Raw genomic sequence first — 21,222 nt, 5'->3', positions numbered from 1 at the left:
TGAACCCGACGGCGGAAAGAAAACAATCTAACAATAGGGTTGATGCCCATGCGCAATGGAACCGAAGAGGAGTCAATATATATGGTGTTGGGCTCGGAGTGTTACAAGCTGTTTTTCTTCGAAGAAGTCTTTTCGAGTCACGAGACCGAGGGACTCCTCCCATTTCAAGTCCATTGCGCATGGGCGTCAACTCCATCTTAGATTGTTTTGCCCGCAGAGGGTGAGGTAGGAGTTGTGAATGCTAGTAATAGTGCCCATGCAATGGAGTGAGTGCGTATGTACATAATAAACTTTTAAGTAATATATTTACGAATGTACAAATGTTTAAGATCTACTTCTAAACGGCTACAGGCTCCCGGGGAGGCGGGTGGGCGCATGTGAATCTGCAGCGACTAATGCCACGAACAGATGTACGCTGGGTAAGTGACATTTTCCGTTCCATGGCATTTGTAGCTGCAGATACACATGCTGTGCATAGACTAGTAAGCAGTTATCTCCCCAAAAGCGGTGGTTCAGCCTGTAGGAGTTGAAGTAGTTTGAAATAATGTTCTTAATACAGCTTGACCTACTGTTGCTTGTTGTGCAGTTAGCACATCTACACAGTAGTGCTTGGTAAATGTATGAGGCGTAGACCATGTTGCTGCCTTACATATTTCGTTCATTGGAATATTTCCTAGAAAGGCCATGGTAGCACCTTTCTTTCTGGTTGAGTGTGCCTTTGGTGTAATAGGCAGTTCTCTTTTAGCTTTAAGATAGCAGGTTTGAATGCACTTAACTATCCATCTAGCAATGCCTTGTTTTGAAATTGGATTTCCTGTATGAGGTTTTTGAAAGGCGATAAATAATTGTTTTGTCTTTCAAATTAGTTTTGTTCTGTCAATGTAGTACATTAGTGCTCTTTTGATGTCTAATGTATGTAGTGCTCTTTCGGCTACCGAATCTGGTTGTGGGAAGAACACTGGTAATTCTACCGTTTGATTTAGGTGGAACGGTGAAATTACTTTTGGTAAAAATTTAGGATTGGTCCGTAGAACAACTTTATTTTTGTGTATTTGAATAAATGGTTCTTGAATGGTAAATGCTTGAATCTCACTCACTCTTCTTAGAGATGTGATGGCAATTAAAAATGCAACTTTCCACGTTAAGTATTGCATTTCACAAGAGTGCATGGGCTCAAAAGGTGGACCCATGAGTCGTGTTAAGACAATGTTGAGGTTCCATGAAGGAACTGGTGGTGTTCTTGGTGGTATAATTCTCTTTAGGCCTTCCATAATCGCCTTTATGACTGGTATCCTAAACAATGAAATTGAGGGCGTAATTTGTAGGTAAGCAGAAATTGCCGTAAGATGTATTTTAATGGAAGAGAAAGCTAGGTTAGATTTTTGCAAATGTAGTAAGTATCCTACTATTTCTTTTGCAGATGCGTGTAAAGGTTGAATTTGATTATTATGGCAGTAATAAACAAATCTTTTCCACTTATTTGCATAGCAGTGTCTAGTGGTAGGTTTTCTAGCTTGTTTTATGACCTCCATACATTCCTGTGTGAGGTCTAAGTGCCCGAATTCTAGGATTTCAGGAGCCAAATTGCTAGATTCAACGATGCTGGATTTGGATGTCAGATCTGTTGTTTGTGTTGTGTTAACAGATCTGGTCTGTTGGGTAGTTTGACATGAGGTACTACTGAAAGGTCTAGTAGTGTTGTGTACCAAGGTTGCCTTGCCCATGTTGGTGCTATTAGTATGAGTTTGAGTTTGTTTTGACTCAACCGGTTTACTAGATATGGAAGGAGAGGGAGAGGGAGAAAAGCGTACGCAAATATCCCTGACCAGTTCATCCATAGAGCATTGCCTTGGGATTGATCTTGTGGGTACCTGGATGCGAGGTTTTGGCATTTTGAGTTTTCTTTTGTTGCAAATAGATCTATTTGAGGTGTTCCCCAAATTTGAAAGTAATTGTTTAGTATTTGGGGGTGAATTTCCCATTTGTGGGTTTGTTGGTGATCTCGAGAGAGATTGTCTGCCAACTGGTTCTGAATCCCTGGAATAAATTGTGCTATTAGGCGAATGTGGTTGTGAATCGCCCAATGCCATATTTTGTGTGTTAGGAGGCACAACTGTGTCGAGTGTGTCCCTCCTTGTTTGTTTAGATAATACATTGTTGTTATGTTGTCTGTTTTGACAAGAATGTATTTTTGGGTTATTATGGGTTGAAATGCTTTCAGCGCTAGAAATACTGCTAACAGTTCTAAGTGATTTATGTGAAACTGCCTCTGATGTATGTCCCATTGTCCTTGGATGCTGTGTTGATTGAGGTGTGCTCCCCACCCTGTCATGGAAGCATCCGTCGTTATGACGTATTGTGGCACTGGGTCTTGGAAAGGCCGCCCTCTGTTTAAATTTGTACTGTTCCACCATAGAAGCGAGATGTATGTTTGGCGGTCTATCAACACCAGATCTAGAAGTTGACCCTGTGCTTGTGACCATTGTGATGCTAGGCACTGTTGTAAGGGCCGCATGTGCAATCTGGTGTTTGGGACAATGGCTATGCATGAAGACATCATGCCTAGGAGTTTCATTACCATTTTGACTTGTATCTTTTGTGTTGGATACATGGCCTGTATTACCTTGTGAAATGTTTGAACCCTTTGTGGACTTGGAGTGGCAATCCCTTTTGCTGTGTTGATTGTCGCTCCTAAGTATTGCTGTGTTTGACACGGCAAAAGGTGTGACTTCGCGTAGTTGATCTAGAAACCTAGCCTGTGAAGGGTGTGTATGACGTAGTTTGTGTGCTGTGAACATTGTCTTAGCGTGTTGGTTTTGATTAACCAGCCGTCTAAGTACGGGAACACATGTATTTGCTGCCTTCTGATATGTGCAGCTACTACTGCCAGGCATTTTGTAAAAACTCTTGGCGCAGTTGTTATTCCGAATGGCAACACTTTGAATTGGTAATGTATTCCTTGGAATACGAACCTTAGGTATTTCCTGTGTGAAGGATGTATTGGTATATGGAAATACGCATCTTTTAGATCTAATGTTGTCATGTAGTCTTGCTGTTGGAGCAGTGGGATTACATCTTGTAACGTGACCATGTGAAAGTGGTCTGATTTGATGTAGGTATTTAGTGTTCTGAGATCTAGTATTGGTCTCAGAGTTTTGTCCTCTTTGGGTATTAGAAAGTACAGTGAGTAAACTCCTGTGTTTTTCTGTTGAATTGGAACTAATTCTATTGCGTCCTTTTGTAGCAATGCTTGAACTTCTAGTCCTAGAAGATCTATATGTTGTTTTGACATATTGTGTGTTTTCGGTGAGACGTTTGGAGGGAATTGGCGAAATTCTATGCAATAACCATGCTGGATAATTGCTAAGACCCAAGTGTCTGTTGTTATTTCCTCCCAAAGTGTGTGAGTCACTGCTTATTTTGAGGGGTTTTGGGGCCTTGGAATTTTCCTCTATTTTTTGGGAATTGGCCCCCTCTAAATTGCCCCCGAAAACCTCCCCTTTGATATTGACCCTGGTAGGTAGGCCTTGTTTGTGAGGTTGTGGTTTCTGTGGGTTGACCTCAAAACCCTCCCCTAAAAGGTGTTTTCCGAAATGTGCCTCTGCTCTGCGGGGAGTAGAGTGCGCCCATGGCTTTGGCTGTATCGGTGTCCTTTTTGAGTTTTTCGATGGCAGTGTCTACCTCCGGCCCAAACAATTGCTGTTCATTAAACGGCATATTGAGCACAGCCTGCTGGATTTCTGGTTTGAACCCAGAAGTGCACAGCCATGCGTGCCTTCGTATTGTGACTGCAGTGTTTATTGTCCTTGCAGCTGTATCTGCTGCATCCATGGAAGACCGTATCTGATTATTTGAGATACTTTGTCCCTCTTCCACCACCTGTTGCACTCTTTTTTGGAACTCCTTGGGTAAGTGTTCGATGAAATGTTGCATTTCATCCCAGTGAGCCCTGTCGTATCTTGCCAAAAGTGCTTGTGAATTGGCAATACGCCACTGATTTGCTGCTTGTGCTGCAACCCTTTTTCCCGCAGCATCAAATTTGCGGCTCTCCTTGTCTGGAGGTGGTGCGTCACCTGAGGTATGAGAGTTGGCTCTCTTACGAGCTGCCCCCACAACTACTGAGTCTGGTGTTAGTTGTGTTGTAATATATATTGGATCTGTGGGCGGTGGCTTATATTTTTTCACCACCCTTGGAGTTATGGCTCTGCCTTTAACTGGATCCTGAAAAATTTGTTTTGAATGTCTTAGCATTCCTGGGAGCATAGGAAGGCATTGATACTGGCTATGGGTGGAGGATAGGGTGTTAAAGAGAAAGTCATCCTCAATTGGTTCCTAATGTAAGGAGACATTGTGAAACTCGGCTGCCCTTGCGACCACCTGTGTATAGGATGTACTGTCCTCAGGTGGTGACGGTTTTGTAGGATAAGAGTCTGGGCTATTGTCAGACACTGGAGCATCGTAGAGGTCCCATGCATCGGGATCATCCTGACTCATTGTGGTATGAGCTGGTGAGTGCATCAGTGGTGGAGTTGTTGCTGGTGATGCATGTATTGATGGTGGTGGAGACGGTGGTGGGGTTGTCTTCCTTGCCACCTTTGCTTGTGGTTGCTTGTCCTTTTGTTGAAAGGCAAGTTTCCTTTTTATTTTGATTGGGGGAAGAGTGGTTATCTTCCCTGTGTCCTCATGAATATGAAGCCTTCTTTGCGTGTAGTCAGGCTCTACAGCTTGAAGCTCCTCTCCAAATCTGTGTAATTGGGAGGTTAATCCTTGTTCCTCTGTATAGGAACTAGTTTTCGGCTCCGAGGCTGGCTGTTTCGGAACCGAAACCTTTTCGGAAGTCTTTTTAGGCTCCGAAGAAACCTTCTTTGTTTTCGGCGTGGTGTCTCTGTGCCAAAATTCTTCGGTGCCGCTGTCTCTGTGCCGAAGTTTCTCGGAGCCGCTGTCTCGGCTCCGAGGTTGCTGTGTGGCGGTATCTCGACCGGAGTCGGATGACTTCGACACTAGCATGCCCTTTTTCGGTGCCTTGGATGGGTCACCTATTTTTCGGGTTAAGCCATGGCCTGTTGGCGGTGGCGTCCCCTGGGCTTTTGTAGACTTCTCGTGAGTCTTGATTTTTGACGTCTTACTCACGGTTTTGGTTGTTTCTTCGGCGTCGAGTTCTTCCGAATCCAACTCGTGGACGGAGAAAGCTTCTTCTTCCTCCTCGAAACGATCTTGACCTGTCGGCGTGGACGCCATTTGTAGTCTCCTGGCTCTTCGGTCTCTCAGCGTCTTCCTCGACCGAAACGCTCGACAGGCTTCACAAGTATCCTCCTTGTGCTCGGGGGACAAGCACAAGTTACAGACCAGATGGTGATCCGTATACGGATACTTGTGATGGCATTTTGGGCAGAAGCGGAATGGGGTCCATTCCATGAGCCTTGAAGTCGCACGTGGCCGGGCCGACCAGGCCCCGACGGGGGAATCGAAAAAACCCCGAAGGGCCACCGGAGCTCTTCAGAATTCGGTGTTGATTTGTTCTAACTAACCCGATACCGAACGCAAACAATACCGACGTTTTTTTCCGAGATTCTAACTAACTTTCCGACCCGAAACACGGAGCGAAAAGGAACACGTCCGAACCCGATGGCGGAAAAAAAACAATCTAAGATGGAGTCGACGCCGATGCGCAATGGACTCGAAATGGGAGGAGTCCCTCGGTCTCGTGACTCGAAAAGACTTCTTCGAAGAAAAACAACTTGTAACACTCCGAGCCCAACACCAGATGGCGGACTGTGCACAGCATGTGTATCTGCAGCTACACATGCCATCGAACATATATATATATACACATACATACACACACACACACACACACTGCTGTAGTGAATACATTATATATATATATATATATATACTTCTGCAGAGACACCCTGACAAAACTTGTAGGTCTGCCTTACGTAAAAGGGTACCCCCCCCCCTTATAATGCAATGTTGTATTAGATATAGGTGTTGTGGGGGCTGTTGTGAATAGGGGCTGCGGGACCCATTTGGAGTGTATTATGAGATGAAGGTGTCACCACAGGAATTCCCAACAACCCAATGTATGTATTTGTAACGTCACGTATAGTATGTAGTAGTGTGTGTAATAAAAGTACTTTTCCTTTTGAAAAGAAAAAACACAGACTCAACAATAAAAGTATAGAGTGCAGCTGTAGTTGGCCAGTGGATTGAGACTGATAGCCCACACCACCACTGCTGAATAGGCCTTAGACTGCACTGCTCCGCTACCCTGAGTCAAATGCTTCAATGAAGTACTGGGTTCCCAAAACTTATTACATGTGCAGGATTTATATCCTTCACAACTAATAACTCAATTTCAAAGTAGGGCACAAAGGCAAGCCATCTAATTTTGGGCTATAGATATATTCAAATAAGGTGCATGTGAATTTATAATTTTAATGGCAAAATAGGTGAAAACTCCAACACAAAAACATTGCAGGAGAATTTTCACAGAAGGTTTTTTTTGCAAAAGTATTCTGCTGTTATATAGAGAGTTTTTAAGAAGGCTGTTTCTTCAAAACCAACTTTTGGAGGATTTTTCTCCGCAAATTTAAAATAAGGTAAAAGACACATGAAGCTAAGAAAGAATTGAAAAGAAAATGTACTAGGTCTAGGGAGTACAACCTATGCAACCCTGCAAACACCTAATCCCAAGAGTTCATCCCTTGTCACTACTTCATGAACACACATTAAATGAAGATGTGAAGGTGCGAACATTAGGCTCTTTAAGAACAACTTTCTGTTTCACAGGGCATTACAACCCTGAAGTTGACCAAACAGTTTTGGTATAGGTTCCCAACGGTCTAAACAGAATGCCCTACTGAGTGAAGATTCATTTCTAAACAATATATTTTTGCCAGCCTTTACACCTGATTGAAGTGGATTATTTGAAATTTGGAAGAAGGCATGTAAAGAACATTTTGAATGATCAGAAATCTCATAGGATGTTTTGGAGGCCAGGGTAGAATGCCTTTGCCTTCAAACACCTGGGAAAGAGTTGTAGCCTGGATAACTGTTTGCTTCACGTCTGAAGCAAAATAAAGAATGACCTTTCTTGTCACTGTGAGGATGTTGACGTGACTCCCATCCATCGGTTCTGCACGCTTTAGACATCTTCACAACCAAGGGAGTGGTTTAATGTGGCTTGTGGGTAGATATGTGAGGGAAAACAGCGGAAAACTTAATTACACAGTACACCTATTAATATTAAGGACACAGAAAAGCTTGCTTTTAAATTATTCAGGAATAACATTTCAATAGTTTGGAATCCACCCACCTAAAACCAGGACACAGATGTTAACCCATTACCGCCATGCCATATATCCCTTCTTTCTTGCTCAAAGCCTTCTTCATATTACACTGGAAACCAGTAGGCTACAACAAATAGTTCTGTAACTGATATGTAACATTATACATCCTTCCTCCCCAAGTATCTTCCTACAATCATCATTACCTTAATGATGCGGTCTCCGGTCTGCACTCCAGCTCGCATTGCCGCGCCATCTACAGGAGAAGAGCATGTCATGAGATGGTCAGATATCTCTGCACAAATTCTGATCAACATCACACCCAAGGTCCATTGCACCTTAGCATGACAAATTGAAGTGTGCTGCATTATCATTAGATATAGACACTTTTTTGTGATATAACCCAAATTACAATTTTGACATGCATCAATGCACAATCTACTTACCATCCTTCACAGATTGAACAAAGACGGGGTTATCACCACTGACAGTCAATCCGAATCCATTCTCATCCCGCTGGATTATTACACAGCGTTGAACCAAACCTAAATGAGCAGACAGCATATGGTCAAACTCTGCTTTAACATCCAAAAGATTGTTTTACCTGCAACCTTAGCACCAGATGCGTTGCACTCTTTCTTAGTCATCGGCTCCAAAAATTCAGAGACTAAATTGAGCACAGCAACAAAAATTAACATTGGTTTCCTTCCTTTAGCAGCTGCTGCAGCATAAGAGAATGTTTTAATATTGAAGAGTATCTCTTTTTCTCTCTTGAAACATTTCTAGGATCACACAGACTTGCCTGTTCAAAAAAACAATACAGTATTAACCAACGCCATCATACCACTATCAGCATTTCCAACATTGAAGACCATCAAATCCTATGAGCCTCATCACTTGAAGTCCTCCTTACTTCACACTCCGTTAGAGGGACCTCCCTTTGCGAAATACCACCTGCTCTAAAACAGTGACTATACTCGTTGTTAAGGTGTTAATCGCGTTCCTTTGGACATAATGGCACACATGATGCCCCTCATTTACCTATGCAGTTCTAATAACAGACAGCAAGAGAGTCATTATCCATTTAAAGAGCATCCATCGCAAGAGGTTGGCCCAGGTAAAAAATGAGCACTAGCACTCACAATAAAGGAGGAGTCAACACAAATGAAAACGTCTAACATGAAGCAGGGTTTAGGATTGAAGCCCCTTACAGGCCCAAATATCCAGCCAGGAGCATTAGTCATCCATTTGAGGTAAAGACCATCACCACTCCACTTTAATGCAGGAAGGACCACTTGTCACTTACCGGGAACTTCAACAAAAGTTTAAGATCAGTATACACCACCCTCCAACCAAATCCTGGACAAACTTGACAAAAGCTTGGAGGAAGAAAGGTAGCTGATATTGCAGATCATTGTAATAACCACAAACGTTTTGACAGTGGAACAAGCAATAAAGATTAAGCAACTGCTGCAGCAGTAAGAGAAGAGGTCCACAGCATCCAAGACAAGTTTGTTACGTAAGGACCAGTTTTTCACTGGCAGTTAAACTTAAATGCACTACTCTCCCAAACACAATATTGTTTATTAGCCACAAATCCTCTGTCTGGTAATGTTGATTTGTGCATTAAGTAACAAAATAAAACATGAAGCGATTTTAAAAAGAGACTTGTATTTAAAAGCCAATCAATTTATTAGACCTGTAAACAGACAAATTAATCCATGATTCATATATAAGAATGCAGCTAATGATCGTCATCCAACTTTCAGTGAGGACAGTCAGCCGAATTTATACAGCCTTAGACTGAATGCATTAAGCCTCTCAGCGTCAACTTAACTCATACATTTAAATGATTTTATTTGTATTACAAAAACTCCAGTAAAAATACTTTTGACACTATGTACCAAGCTACAGCTTTGAGTCTGTCTTGGCCAATACTGTATGTACAGAGTCCACTGGGACCCTCCCCAAACTCTCTTCTGGGGTCACAATAGTAATGCCAGACTTTCTCTCTTGTAACATTGTAAGTCCCCAACTACGCCACCACATTCCAAATGAGGGGTCTCAGTGATTCTGGTGGTTACTCTCCTTCAGCACCCAACTTCATGAATTACTCAGTTTTGCTAAAACTCAGACCCCCAAGCATCATTATTTTCTTCTCTCCATTGGGTTTCAACACATTCTTGACAACCTTCCCTTAAGTCTTATTGGTTTTGCTTGCCTCTCCAGCACTCACTCAATATTTGCCATGATTACCAAACAAAATAATTTTGGCTATCATTGTGCCAGACTCTCCAGTTTTAGTCACTGGCTTGAAGATTCTGAATTCTGAACCTACCAATCCTTCAGGGCTCACAAGCATTTTTTATTTCCGTTCTTTTTAATCAACATGATTTTACAACTATCTCCCATGTTTGACTCTAATATGAGAGTGGCTTTATCATAATGCCTTCCCATCTGTGAATGTCTCACGCTTCTACAAGGTTTTCATTTGTGTTTTTATTTGCTTCTCTCTGTATTTTGTCAGAATTGCCAATGTGAATGCCTTTGCATTCGAGAACTTTATATATGTTCCGAGATACCACACTTGTACGAGTTTTAATAGCAGCATTCACGCATATGCCTTCGGTTAAAGGTTTCGTCAGGATTCAAAGTGCTAAGCCATGAGGGGCTCAACTACACAAAAGCCTCTCTCAGTAGTTTTGAATAACTTCCTATGGTTTTTTGACGGTTACTGCTCTTTTACACAGGTTACCTTGATATGGCAATTTTACTCCCTTGCAATCAGATACCCTCGGTTTGGTGAGTCTCCTGCTCCTTCCCTTTCAGTTTTCTGGGTTTCACAAGCATCTTGTATTCTTGTTCTCTTCTCTATCTCCAGGTCTCGCACAAGGCTCCAGCATCCACCATCATGAGTTATTCTCGTTTTGCCAGTGACTCCTAATCACTGGGTCTCACTCCAGCCACTGTCTACGTTTCCCATGTGGAATTCACCAACAGAACAAATGTCTGCATTTCTGTTTAATCTTAACTTACATCAGTGCACTGTTCCCACCATCTTAGGTCTCAACACTCTAAACAAAAGATTTTCTTATTTTTGCATTTCACCCAAAAACTTACCCTCCAGGATTTTTGTTTTACCTAACTTGCGCTGTCAATCCCTTAGCCCCCACTTCTGAGACCCTTCTAATGTGATTAATGACTCTGTAAACCTTGACTTTCTGGGGTTTTTCCTAATTCCCTATGTATTTACAGGTATTCTTTATCCTTATCGTAGTACCAGTCATGGTTCTCTTCCTTGGGTCTATGGAAAATGTGGTTGTCCTTCCTCCCTTATTTCTCTTTTGCACTACGAATCATTTGATTTTTAATCATCTTCTATGCATGTTCTTTGTCCTCGATCTAGTTTTGCAATATCTACTGTGCTCACTCAAAGGTCTTCCTGTTGTGGCATGTTCGTCTACACATACCTGTTGTGTTCTACAGGTTAGCGTCGCATAAAGAATGAAGCAAACGTGCTCAGTTCTGTTGAATTAACCTGTTTTATCGTTAAACTCCTCACTCATCGTCTCCTCAACTCCAGAAAGCCAACAGCCTTTCCCCAACATTCTAAGGCAAGCTCCCGGGCATTCCAATGCCCAACATTCTTAGGAGCTCTTGGACTATACCACTATACCAAATTAATACTAACATGAAAGATGCATATTATACGCTGATTAATATGTTTAACCCTTTTGTCCTAAACCAATAACTATAATACAGGTTAATATGAACATACATACATTGTTTGGTTACAATAATTAATTAATGAAAACTGGTCATTTGTTAGTACATACATACATTGCTCAGTTACAACAATACCCTTTTCTACTATTCTAGCAAAGCTATTCTCTGCAATTTTTGTCGATCCTTTGCCTCTCACACTACTAGACACTCTCAATGCTGTAGTGCTTAACCCAATTGCAATGATATGGCAAAACAGTCTTTACAAAGAAGAAATCAAGAAATGAGCAGAGGAAAATGCGCACACTCACCTCACCTACCCCCCCACTGCAGTGTTAAAGTCAGATAGTTAATACTCCATCACCAGAAAGGAGCACATAACCACCATATATCCACTTCAGGCCTCGGACAACTGCAAGTGATCTTTCCAAAACAAACAGCTGTTTCCTACATAGCATGGGAGGGGGTGACGGAGGGAGCTGCAAGAAGTGGCGTCTGGCACAGCCAGATTTCAGAGAAGAGGGAAAGTCATCCTGCTAAATTCCTGGCAAATGATTAGGAAATCGGTCAGAAGGAAAGTGTGAATGAACACTTCTCACGCCAACATTAGAAAAGCTGGTTGGCAAAAACCAGAGAAGTACATGTTAACAGCAGCAGGGAGACTCCTTCGTTAGACTTTGGAGAGTACATATTTGTCTAAATATTGGTTTGATATGTAGGGAAGAGAAACATACTAACACTAAAGCATCACTTTAAAATGCGCTGTTGCATCATGCGTAGGTAAATGCAAAGTGCTTGTTTTGTGCCTGTCAAACTTTGCAAAGTTCTCAATTTTCTCCATCAACACTTAATCATTACTTTCGAAGGACACTGTTGCATCATAAGTAGGAAAATGCAATGTGCTTGTCTTTTGCTTGCTGAAGTTCTAAATTTTCTCCCTTCGCCAACTATGCCAATTTGCCATAACTATTGCATACCAGACAAGTTTCCTGAATCAGTTTCAATCTAGTAGAATTAAGCCAAACTAGTAAATGCATGCAGTATTTATCGTTGCATGATTACCTGTTGCAAAAACTTTCCTTTGCTCATCGGTATTACCATGGGAAGAACACCAATCGGTTTCTGTGAAGTGTACTATACACAAAAACTTTTTGTTATTGTTAATTATGGACCCAGGCCACATAAAATATTGTAACCTTCACGATTTTCAGGCAAATGTGGTAAAATAACAAACAATGCAAAGTTTGCACAGTAGTGCAGTAATCCTTAACTATTCACAAAGACTGGCAAAAAATAAAAAATCTTTCTAACTTTGCATAATCCTAATTGAATGTCATTTGACCAACAGATAAAAGCAGAAGGCAGGCCATCTCTGACCAAGAACATCCGGATTGGGGTGGTGGTGGGTGCCCTGTTCTAGTGGACAGCCTTGCCTAATTGCTAAATGGCTAATGTTTTGTACCCAACTCTGATAGCCTTATCACAGCCATGTGACTAAAGAGGCTTTATTTGTTATACTTTTTCAAGGCGTAAATGGCTACCCATTACTGGTTACAAGCTGTTAAACAAATTTCAACCCCATATGCTCTCCCTTCGTTGAACAGAGGTTTAACTTGCCATGGATAAAAGTAATCTGCACTCAAGCCAGGAGCCTGCCAACAAAGGAACTCAGAAAATGTAATTCCTCTTTGTGCTGTGTGTGGTAATGACATTTATGATGAGCTGGTCCGCAGAATTGTATTTTTGTTCTCATGCATAATTGTCAGTCTAGTTATTGAGAATAAAATATACTTCTCTTATAGAGAGGCACCGTTGCTTGGTACAGAAAACAAATGCACTCTGGTAACTGTACTTTTAACAGTTCAAGCAGTTCCATGCGCATTTATTTTGAATTCCAATGGTGGACAGAGACGTTTTGCAGCATGGGCAAGGAGGGCACAGGCCAGGGCCCCATCCTTTCAGGGGATTCCCTGAGAGAGCCAGCTCTGTTCTGCAGAAAGTCTTGCCATGATGGCCTTCAATAATTCTTAAAGAGATTGTTTTAAATACTCTTTTCATTTCATTTATTTTTAATGTGAGTGATGTGTGAGAGTCTGTTAGACATTTTACAGAGAAATGCTGTGTATGTTTCATGCAACATTCATAAATAAAGTTTGAGATCAAAACAGGACCTCACATATTAGAAGTGGGAGGGTGTAATAGATTATTTGCAGTGATTTTAGTGTGCGGCTGCTGTGTTATATATTGAAAACACGTCACTATTCCCAAATATATTAGATGTTAACACGTTTAGAATTTGGACAGTGTGTGCCTATGCACCGTCAGTGAGCTGGTCAAAGAAGGCATGAAAGAGCTGAAGATGGATCATAAATGTAAAGCTGTTTGGAACCGGGCGCCCAAAATAGGTTTGGCCCAGGGCCCCTCAAAAATCCCTAAGTTGTCCCTGACAGTTGAAGTCATTCACTATGAGCTGTAATGAGCAGCTTTTTGCGTATGTCTCTATGGAAATATGGGCACCGTCATCTTTCAAAACATCTGTGTTAAGGAGCATGCAGATGGTGATGTTTATGTTGCAGTCAGCTGCTAGGCATGTTTTTGTCTCTCTGACTTCCACGGCCAGTGTTTATTCTCCAAGTTACTCTAAATGTAGGTTGTGGGGAATGGTTCGCTTCTACATGGGCAGGAGATAGCAAGTCTGGATATGTCACAGACAGTACGTGGCGATTCATGGGCACAAATGTCCCTGACCCTCAAATGCTGCTGTGGTCTACAGTTCTGTGGCAGCTGGGTGAAAATAAATAAAACGCTATGCTCAATCTTAAATTGAGTTTGCTGGCTTCAAATAGGGGAAGCAAGCCTCTCTTAAACCAATAGACTTGAGAACTAAAGCTATCTCCTGCTACAGCAGATAAGCAGGTCTTCTCGGTCATAGGGGCTCTGTCTGGAGAAATTAAACCACCATGAGAGGAATGTACAGGAAAGGTAAGGAAAGACACGGGGAACGAGTAGGGTCTTAGGAATAAGGAGGTTAGTTTCCCCATGATTTAAGCACTGCCAGATGGCACATTTCCCATCCTCAAACGGCCACACTGCAAGGGGTTGCCATGCGCAGGGAGAGTGAGTTACAGGCAGCGGAAGTTGCATGCAGACAGGCGAAAGGGGCTGGCGGGGCAGGAAGGTAGAGAACTGCATAGGCTGCTTCCGCTTACCATATGTCTCGTGTCTACTCTCATCCCAACTAGATTTTGCCTTCCTGGACGAACTATCTGCACAAGAGCAGGAGAGAAGGGGAGATAAAGATACAGAAAATGCAGAGACCAAACAGGACGATTTTATGAGACACAAACAAACAGAGCCACAGATATTGTGTGGAGCGTGAGCAGGTTATATCGTGCAACGCTAAACTGGATGCAAACATGAACAGACAGGAGAAAAGGGAACTCCAAGGGGCACGTATCTAAAGAAAAGTACACAACTACCTACCCCTCACTTCTTGGTTTCCATCGATTGGGTTTCCACAATAAGAATCGAGGTAGCAGAGACACAGTATTAAAAGCTTTGATGATCTCACTGGTTTAGTGGATACGACAGTCATGGAGAGCTCCAGGATGGCATAATGAGCAACATGAGAGGTTAAAACTCAAATAATAGGCAATGTGCTTTTGGATCCATGATATCTTAGCTATTTGTTACACTGGTTCGAACTGTACCCTTTTCATTTTTTATTGGTTCTGTTAAGCCGTTAGGCAATCCACTGATCTGTGATTTTATTAATATGGTAGTGGCAGCAAGTTATGATTATATTGTGTCCTTTCACCAACAAAGCTATTTCCAACTGCTCTGTGAGATCTAGCAACATGCAAGTTGTTTCAAATAAAGAAATAAAGTGGTTTAATTGGAGAACAGACCTGATTTTTGCTCAACTGATGTAAAACTCCCCACAATCTGTCTTCAAAACTAAGGGTTGGATTGTTTTTAATAATCCAAAGGGTGAGTGTTCCCTGTGGTATCCACCCCCCAAACAGATGGAGTGGGCAAAAGCGCTGAACAGAAGTTGTCAGGGATTCTGAAGAACTTCTTATCTGCTCTTGCAGTCTCATCAATGACCTCTGTCAGTATTCACGGCATAGAGCTTTCTCTGGTGCAACTGGGGCACAAAATGTGACAGCTCAGGACCATAAATAGGGAGGGGCACATAAGACTTTATTCCCCAGGCACTTACTTAGTAGCCATCACACAAACTGGACCATCTACTTAAATATTTTCAATTGAGCTTGCACTATTTAGTATGGATGAGGCTTCTAATATTACTAGGTGTCAACTGATGATGTATCTGTTGTGCCTGGTCTTTCCCAAGAGGACATGTGTTGTTAAATTTAGAAACTGGGGCTCGTCTTATAGAAGGCACCCTTGAAAGTTTTGTCCCTGACAAGGCAAACACTATGCATGTGGCTCCGTTCACTACATGGAAGATTTTCTGGGTTACATATAGGTAGCATGCCACTGTCTTAGTGAAAAACACACAAAACATCAATTTGATGCAAGGTAAATTAACCTTTAGTCAATGCTTTAAAGGTCCACTAAAGTAATTATGCAGGTTATTATAACGCCTCAGGTGTTCAGTGGTCTCCACCTAGCTCTATCTGTACAAATTCAATGTAGAATTTAAAACACAGCCACAGGAGTGTTTTCCAATACCTGTACTGTGCTTCCAGCCTTTAGGAGTAAGACTGAAGATGGTATGCTGCTGTAGCTGTTAAACAAATAAAATACAAATATTGAATGAGAGTGTGAATGTGAAATAGTTGACACCTGTCAAGGATGTACCTATTTAACAAGGTGTCAGGAACTCAAAAGGAAGTTGAACTACCCTGTTTTTTTTTTTGTTTTTTTTTTTTTACAAAACTATACTAATTAACCAATGAGCACAAACATTTACCACAGAGGATATATGCAGAGTAAAACGAACAACAAAAAGAGGGCGAGGCAATTATCAAAAGCCCAATGTGCTGACTGTCAACCAATGACAAAAGTCATGGAATGAGAAAGCAGGTGTATGTCCAGAGTGGATAGGATAGAAGCACCAGAGTGGGTGAAGAGGACATGACCAGGGGTAGCACACAACATAAGTGTAAGGGTCAAGGGCTGACTGCTGTGAGAGAGATGAAAAGAAATCAGATGACCAGAGATGGTGAAAAGTATAAAGGATGGTAGAGCTGGGGAACTTAAGAGACAAAGTGCAGTGGAAAGAAGACGATGTAAGAGACAGAAATATGGCTGATAAAAAAGATAACGTGACGGTGGAAGACCCCATGGTGAAGATGATGAGTGGGAGTGAGAGAGACTAGGAAACTGATGCAAATGCCAGTTATTTCACAAGTGTAAAGAACTCCTTTCTTTCTTAACTATCAGCCCAAGTCTTCTGAAAGACATACCTGTGGGATCGAAGTCATGTGTGGTGCTGGAGGAACGCTCAATCTTCCTCTTGTCAGTTGAAGACTCCCTGTTCAGAATGCTGCCATGCCTAGAACAAGAGGGAGAGGGTCATATTCAGCTTCTGATAAGAAATGCGATTTTATTTTGCAGGGTGAAGGGCAACATCAGCTTTCAGCTCTGTGGGAGAAGGACAATTGCAGCTTCAAAAAAGGAGGGTACTTTAAGTTTCTAGAGAGGGGGCATTTTCAACTCCGAGGGTGAAGGGTGATTTCTCCTTTAGTGCCACAAGGGACAGCATGAGAATGCTAACTAAAGCCAGCTCTCTTCTTCTATTGAAAGCATTTTTACATCTTCATTTATTCTCTTGCAATACTGCTACTGCACTTCAACATATTTAACTCTACACGTTCAGATACAATAGTACAACCGCTCCACCCATTCTATAAAATCTCATGTGTGTTCACCTGTTGAAACAAGGGTCAACTCCGTGAAGTTGTTATGACAAGATTTGCTCCAAAGCAAGTCATATCATCCATACATGCAAAAAAAAAAAATAATAATAAGTTGTGACAGTACAGAGACACAACCTGCAGCAGCCTGTACAATATGTAGCATAACCTCACACTGCAATGCCCCTGCAAACCTTAAATATCTACATATTCCATCAAAGGCACCACTTAGGTCCTCCAGGTGCAACACTTCGCAACCCTGTGTCAGCATCTCAGCTCCTGCAATACATCCAACATCATTTGCACCTCCCAACAAACCTACAAATGTAGCACCACTAGTATTAGAAAGACTACTCTCGTATACACTGTAGTATGAACACACAATAAAACATGGAAGTAAATTACAGATCGATCCCCGAAGTTAAAAAAAACATCTCCTCAGGACCTCTCAAGTCACCATGTTCCTGCTTACAAAATTACAACACAAGCCTCACTCAATATTTCTATTGCACATTTCAACTGAGAGGAAGAGACTATGGAGGAAATCTTAGACTGTGTGCAGAGATACAAAGTAATGTAAGCACGCTTTTCAGACAAAATAGGAGTCAAAAAACGCTAGAAAATGAGCATAGCAAATGGGGAATAACGAGGAGCAAAAAACAGATGCAGTTCAAGGCAAGTTTTAAACTATAAGCAGGGATTATGAGCAAAGAAGGGCCCAGGTGAGAATCCCTCTTTTTGGGGCAGTATGTAAAGAATAGAGTTTCAGACAAGTCCATAGTCACTTCAGGGCACATTAATTATGGGGAATTTGATATAACTCCCAGGTCTGCGCTCCAGCACACAAACAGAACCAGGTCCTCTTAAAATAGCTCTACTTCAGCTATGGTTTAAACACAGGCTAAGAAGCTAAGAGGTTCCGTCAAAGTCCCACTGTTTAAGCTGACTTTGATCCACCAAGCACCAGGAAAGTAAGATTAAAGATGGCACTACAACCTGATCGACATAAATGCACACAAATAGCAAGAGAGAAAATTCCTACATTACGATTTATGGTATAGATTCACTTATCAGCAAATTTAGCACCCCTTGTGAAAGAGTGCAGGTCCCAAGCCTTTGTTCATTTCTTTAGTTTTCACCCTCTCCATTATGGGTCTTTACAGCCACTTGTTTGAAACTGAAAAGTTTGGCCCTTGGACAGGCGACCACCACCTCATTCTTCTTTTCTTACCTGGTTGGTTTCTTGAGAGGAAACCTGAAAAAAACACAAAAAGAAAATAAATCATTCAGGGATAAAATGGTAGTAAATGCAGTCGCAGCTCGCTGCGTGCTAAAGGGGCGTGGTGACGCACGTGGGGGGACAAAACATTTAATAAAAACGTACCTGCTAGGCCGCCACACCGCTCCTCTTTCCTGGTCACTTCAGGTAAAGGCTACCATACTGCCCTGCAGCCAATGCTGACACTGCTCAGAGCAGCGTTAGGATTGGCTTGAGCATCCAGCCAGGGCACTCCCAGGCAGACTGGGAGCCTGTGCCTGCTCTCTCCGACCCAGCAACACAGTGCCGGGCTGGAGAGAGCACAGTGCGCATGTGTGTTTGGTCGGCCCGAGACAGCCAGCAATACACCCATGTGCACTGAGGGGACTGCACAGTGCTCTCCCCTCGTCCCTGTCATCCCCAATGGCACCGCCCCTTTAACAACGAAAAAATTATAAACTTGGTTGATTATGGTTTCGTTGTTAAAGGCTGCAGTTGCTCCTGCTCGTGGGTGGGACTCAACGCTTCTCTGCCATAGCGGAGGAGCCACCGCTGAGTATATGGTAATCAGTTTTCTGCTGCTAGAACATTCCCAGATTCCTATAGCCTGGTGATTGAGCACTTCAGAAAAGAGACAAAAACATTGCCAAAAACATTCTAATACATATTGTGGGCTCCATAAAGCCAGAAGAACGAGTTACTTACCTTCGGTAACGACTTTTCTGGTGGTACATTAGCTACCTGTGGATTCCTCACCTAATGAATTCTCCCATGGCGCCAGCATTCGACGGAAATTTTCTTCCTAGCTTCTGCACGTCGACGAGGACGTCACATTAGCCCACGCGACGCCGTCTGACGTCATACAGGCAATAAGAGGTCCTCGCAGACGTCAGTACCAACATTTTTTTACGTGCATGACAACAATAACCCTATGCAATGAAAGATCAAGGCAACATCTCATAACATTGTAAAGTACACAACATTTCAATAAAATGGCTATAGATTTAATATAACTTTTGTTTCTTCTTAAAACAAAACATTTATATATACCAAATATGTATATACACAAAGAAATGTATACATATACAAGTATCCATATATACAAAATCTATTGCAGTCCTAAAGACCAAGAGGAGCACACTCAAGGATTACTTGGTGAGACCAAAAAGGCAACGGGGAGGCGGGTGGGACCGTGAGGAATCCACAGGTAGCTAATGTATCCACCAGAAAAGTCGTTACCGAAGGTAAGTAACTCGTTCTTCTGATGGATACAACTACCTGTGGATTCCTCACCTAATGAATAGAGTCCCAAAGCAGTACCGCACTCGGTGGTGGGTGCCTGTATGGTCAAACCAAGAAATCCTGCAGCACTGACCGTGCAAAATGGCCGTCCCTTCTGACCTCAGAGTCCAAGCAGTAGTGCTTCACAAAAGTGTGAAGGGACGACCAAGTTGCGGCCTTGCAGATGTCGACCACAGAACATTCCTATCCAAAGCCGAAGTGGCCGACTTAGCCCTGGTGGAATGAGCTCTAATACCATCAGGAGGATCCTTCTTTGCTAAAGAGTAACAGATTTTAATGCAAAGAACAACCCACCTGGAGAGTGTTCTCTTGTGGACTGGCTTTCTTCTCCTCTTGCCCACATATCCGATAAACAGCTGATCCTCCAGCCTGAAATCCTTCATTCTGTCAATGTAGAAGCTTAACGCCCTCTTTGGGTCCAAGCGATGTAGTCTTTCTTCCTCCTTTGAAGGATGAGGCGGAGGATAGAACGTGGACAAAGTGATTGTCTGGGCCAAATGGAAGGGTGAAACAACCTTCGGAAGGAAAGCAGCCTTGGTCCTCAACACCACCTTATCCGCATAAAAAGTTGTATAAGGGGGTTTTACTGATAAAGCCTGCAACTCACTCACTCTCCTTGCAGATGTTATGGCCACCAGGAAAATTGTTTTAATAACTAAGTACCTTAAGGGGCAAGAATGCATAGGTTCAAAAGGGGACCCCATAAGGAAAGTCAGGACCAAGGACAAATCCCATTGAGGCATAACGAATGGTTTTGGAGGATATTTATTTAGAACACCCTTCAAGAATCTAAGAACAATAGGAGATTTAAACAGCGATGGTTGGTCTGGCAGACAAATGAAGGCTGACAAGGCAGACAAGTAACCTTTAATAGTAGCCACTGCACAACCTTTCTGTGCTAGAGACAAAGTAAAAGATAAAACATCTGACAAATGAGCACGTGAGGGATCAATCTGTCTCTCTCCACACCATACCAAAAATTTAGACCACCTATTAGCGTAGATAGTTTTAGTGGAGTGTCGCCTGGCCGCTAAGATAACATCCACTACATCAGGTGGGAGAGAGAAGGAACTCAGGTTGCCCCGTTCAATCTCCAGGCATGAAGGTGCAGGCTCTGGAGGTTGGGGTGTAAAACCTGCCCCTTCGACTGCGAGAGGAGGTCTGCCCTGAGAGGGAGACGGAGCGGATGGCACATTGAGAGTTGGAGAAGATCGGAATACCACACCCTCCTTGGCCAATCCGGAGCTATTAAAATTACTAGGGCCCGGTCTTGGCGAATCTTCCACAATACTCGAGGAATCAAGGGTATGGGGGGAAACGCGTAAAGCAACTGGTCGCACCAGCTTCTCTGAAACGCGTCCCCCAAAGCCCCCTGCACCGGATACTGGAGACTGCAGTATAACAGACAATGCGCGTTCTCCCGAGTGGCAAACAGATCTATCCGAGGAAACCCCCACATCTGGAAGATCAAACGAACTTGATCTGGATGGAGACGCCACTCGTGGTCGGCCGAGAAATGGCGACAGACTGTCCGCACGTACATTCAAGACTCCGGCCAGATGATTCGCTACCAAGCAAATCTGATGGTCCTTTGCCCAGGACCATAGTCGAAGAGCTTCTCTGCAGAGAAGGTACGACCCTACTCCACCCTGTTTGTTTATATACCACATCGCAGTAGTATTGTCCGTTAGGACCTGAACAGACTGACCGCGAAGGGATGGGAGGAAGGCCTTGAGAGCCGGACGTACAGCCCGCAACTCCAACA

At 42.7% G+C, this 21,222-nt stretch overlaps 1 protein-coding gene across 4 annotated transcripts in view; it reads right to left on the bottom strand.

The window, feature by feature from the left end:
• ARHGEF12 (Rho guanine nucleotide exchange factor 12) overlaps positions 1-21,222 on the bottom strand; it is a 794,162-nt gene that overhangs the window by 681,419 nt on the left and 91,521 nt on the right. For 2 of the 4 annotated variants that reach the window (XM_069224871.1, XM_069224872.1), the window contains exons 2-6: positions 18,129-18,152; positions 16,448-16,536; positions 14,222-14,278; positions 7,736-7,834; positions 7,496-7,545 (exon numbers count right to left, since the gene is read on the bottom strand). In XM_069224871.1, coding sequence (XP_069080972.1) covers positions 7,496-7,545; positions 7,736-7,834; positions 14,222-14,278; positions 16,448-16,536; positions 18,129-18,152 — 319 coding nt within the window. The remainder of the gene's footprint in view (positions 1-7,495; positions 7,546-7,735; positions 7,835-14,221; positions 14,279-16,447; positions 16,537-18,128; positions 18,153-21,222) is intronic. The other 2 variants (XM_069224873.1, XM_069224874.1) reach the window with 1 other exon arrangement.

The sequence above is a fragment of the Pleurodeles waltl genome, chromosome 3_1 (assembly GCF_031143425.1).
Source record: "Pleurodeles waltl isolate 20211129_DDA chromosome 3_1, aPleWal1.hap1.20221129, whole genome shotgun sequence".
NCBI lineage: Eukaryota > Metazoa > Chordata > Amphibia > Caudata > Salamandridae > Pleurodeles > Pleurodeles waltl.
The sequence above is the reverse complement of the archived record's forward strand: the minus strand, read 5'-3'. Positions and strand labels throughout refer to the sequence as shown.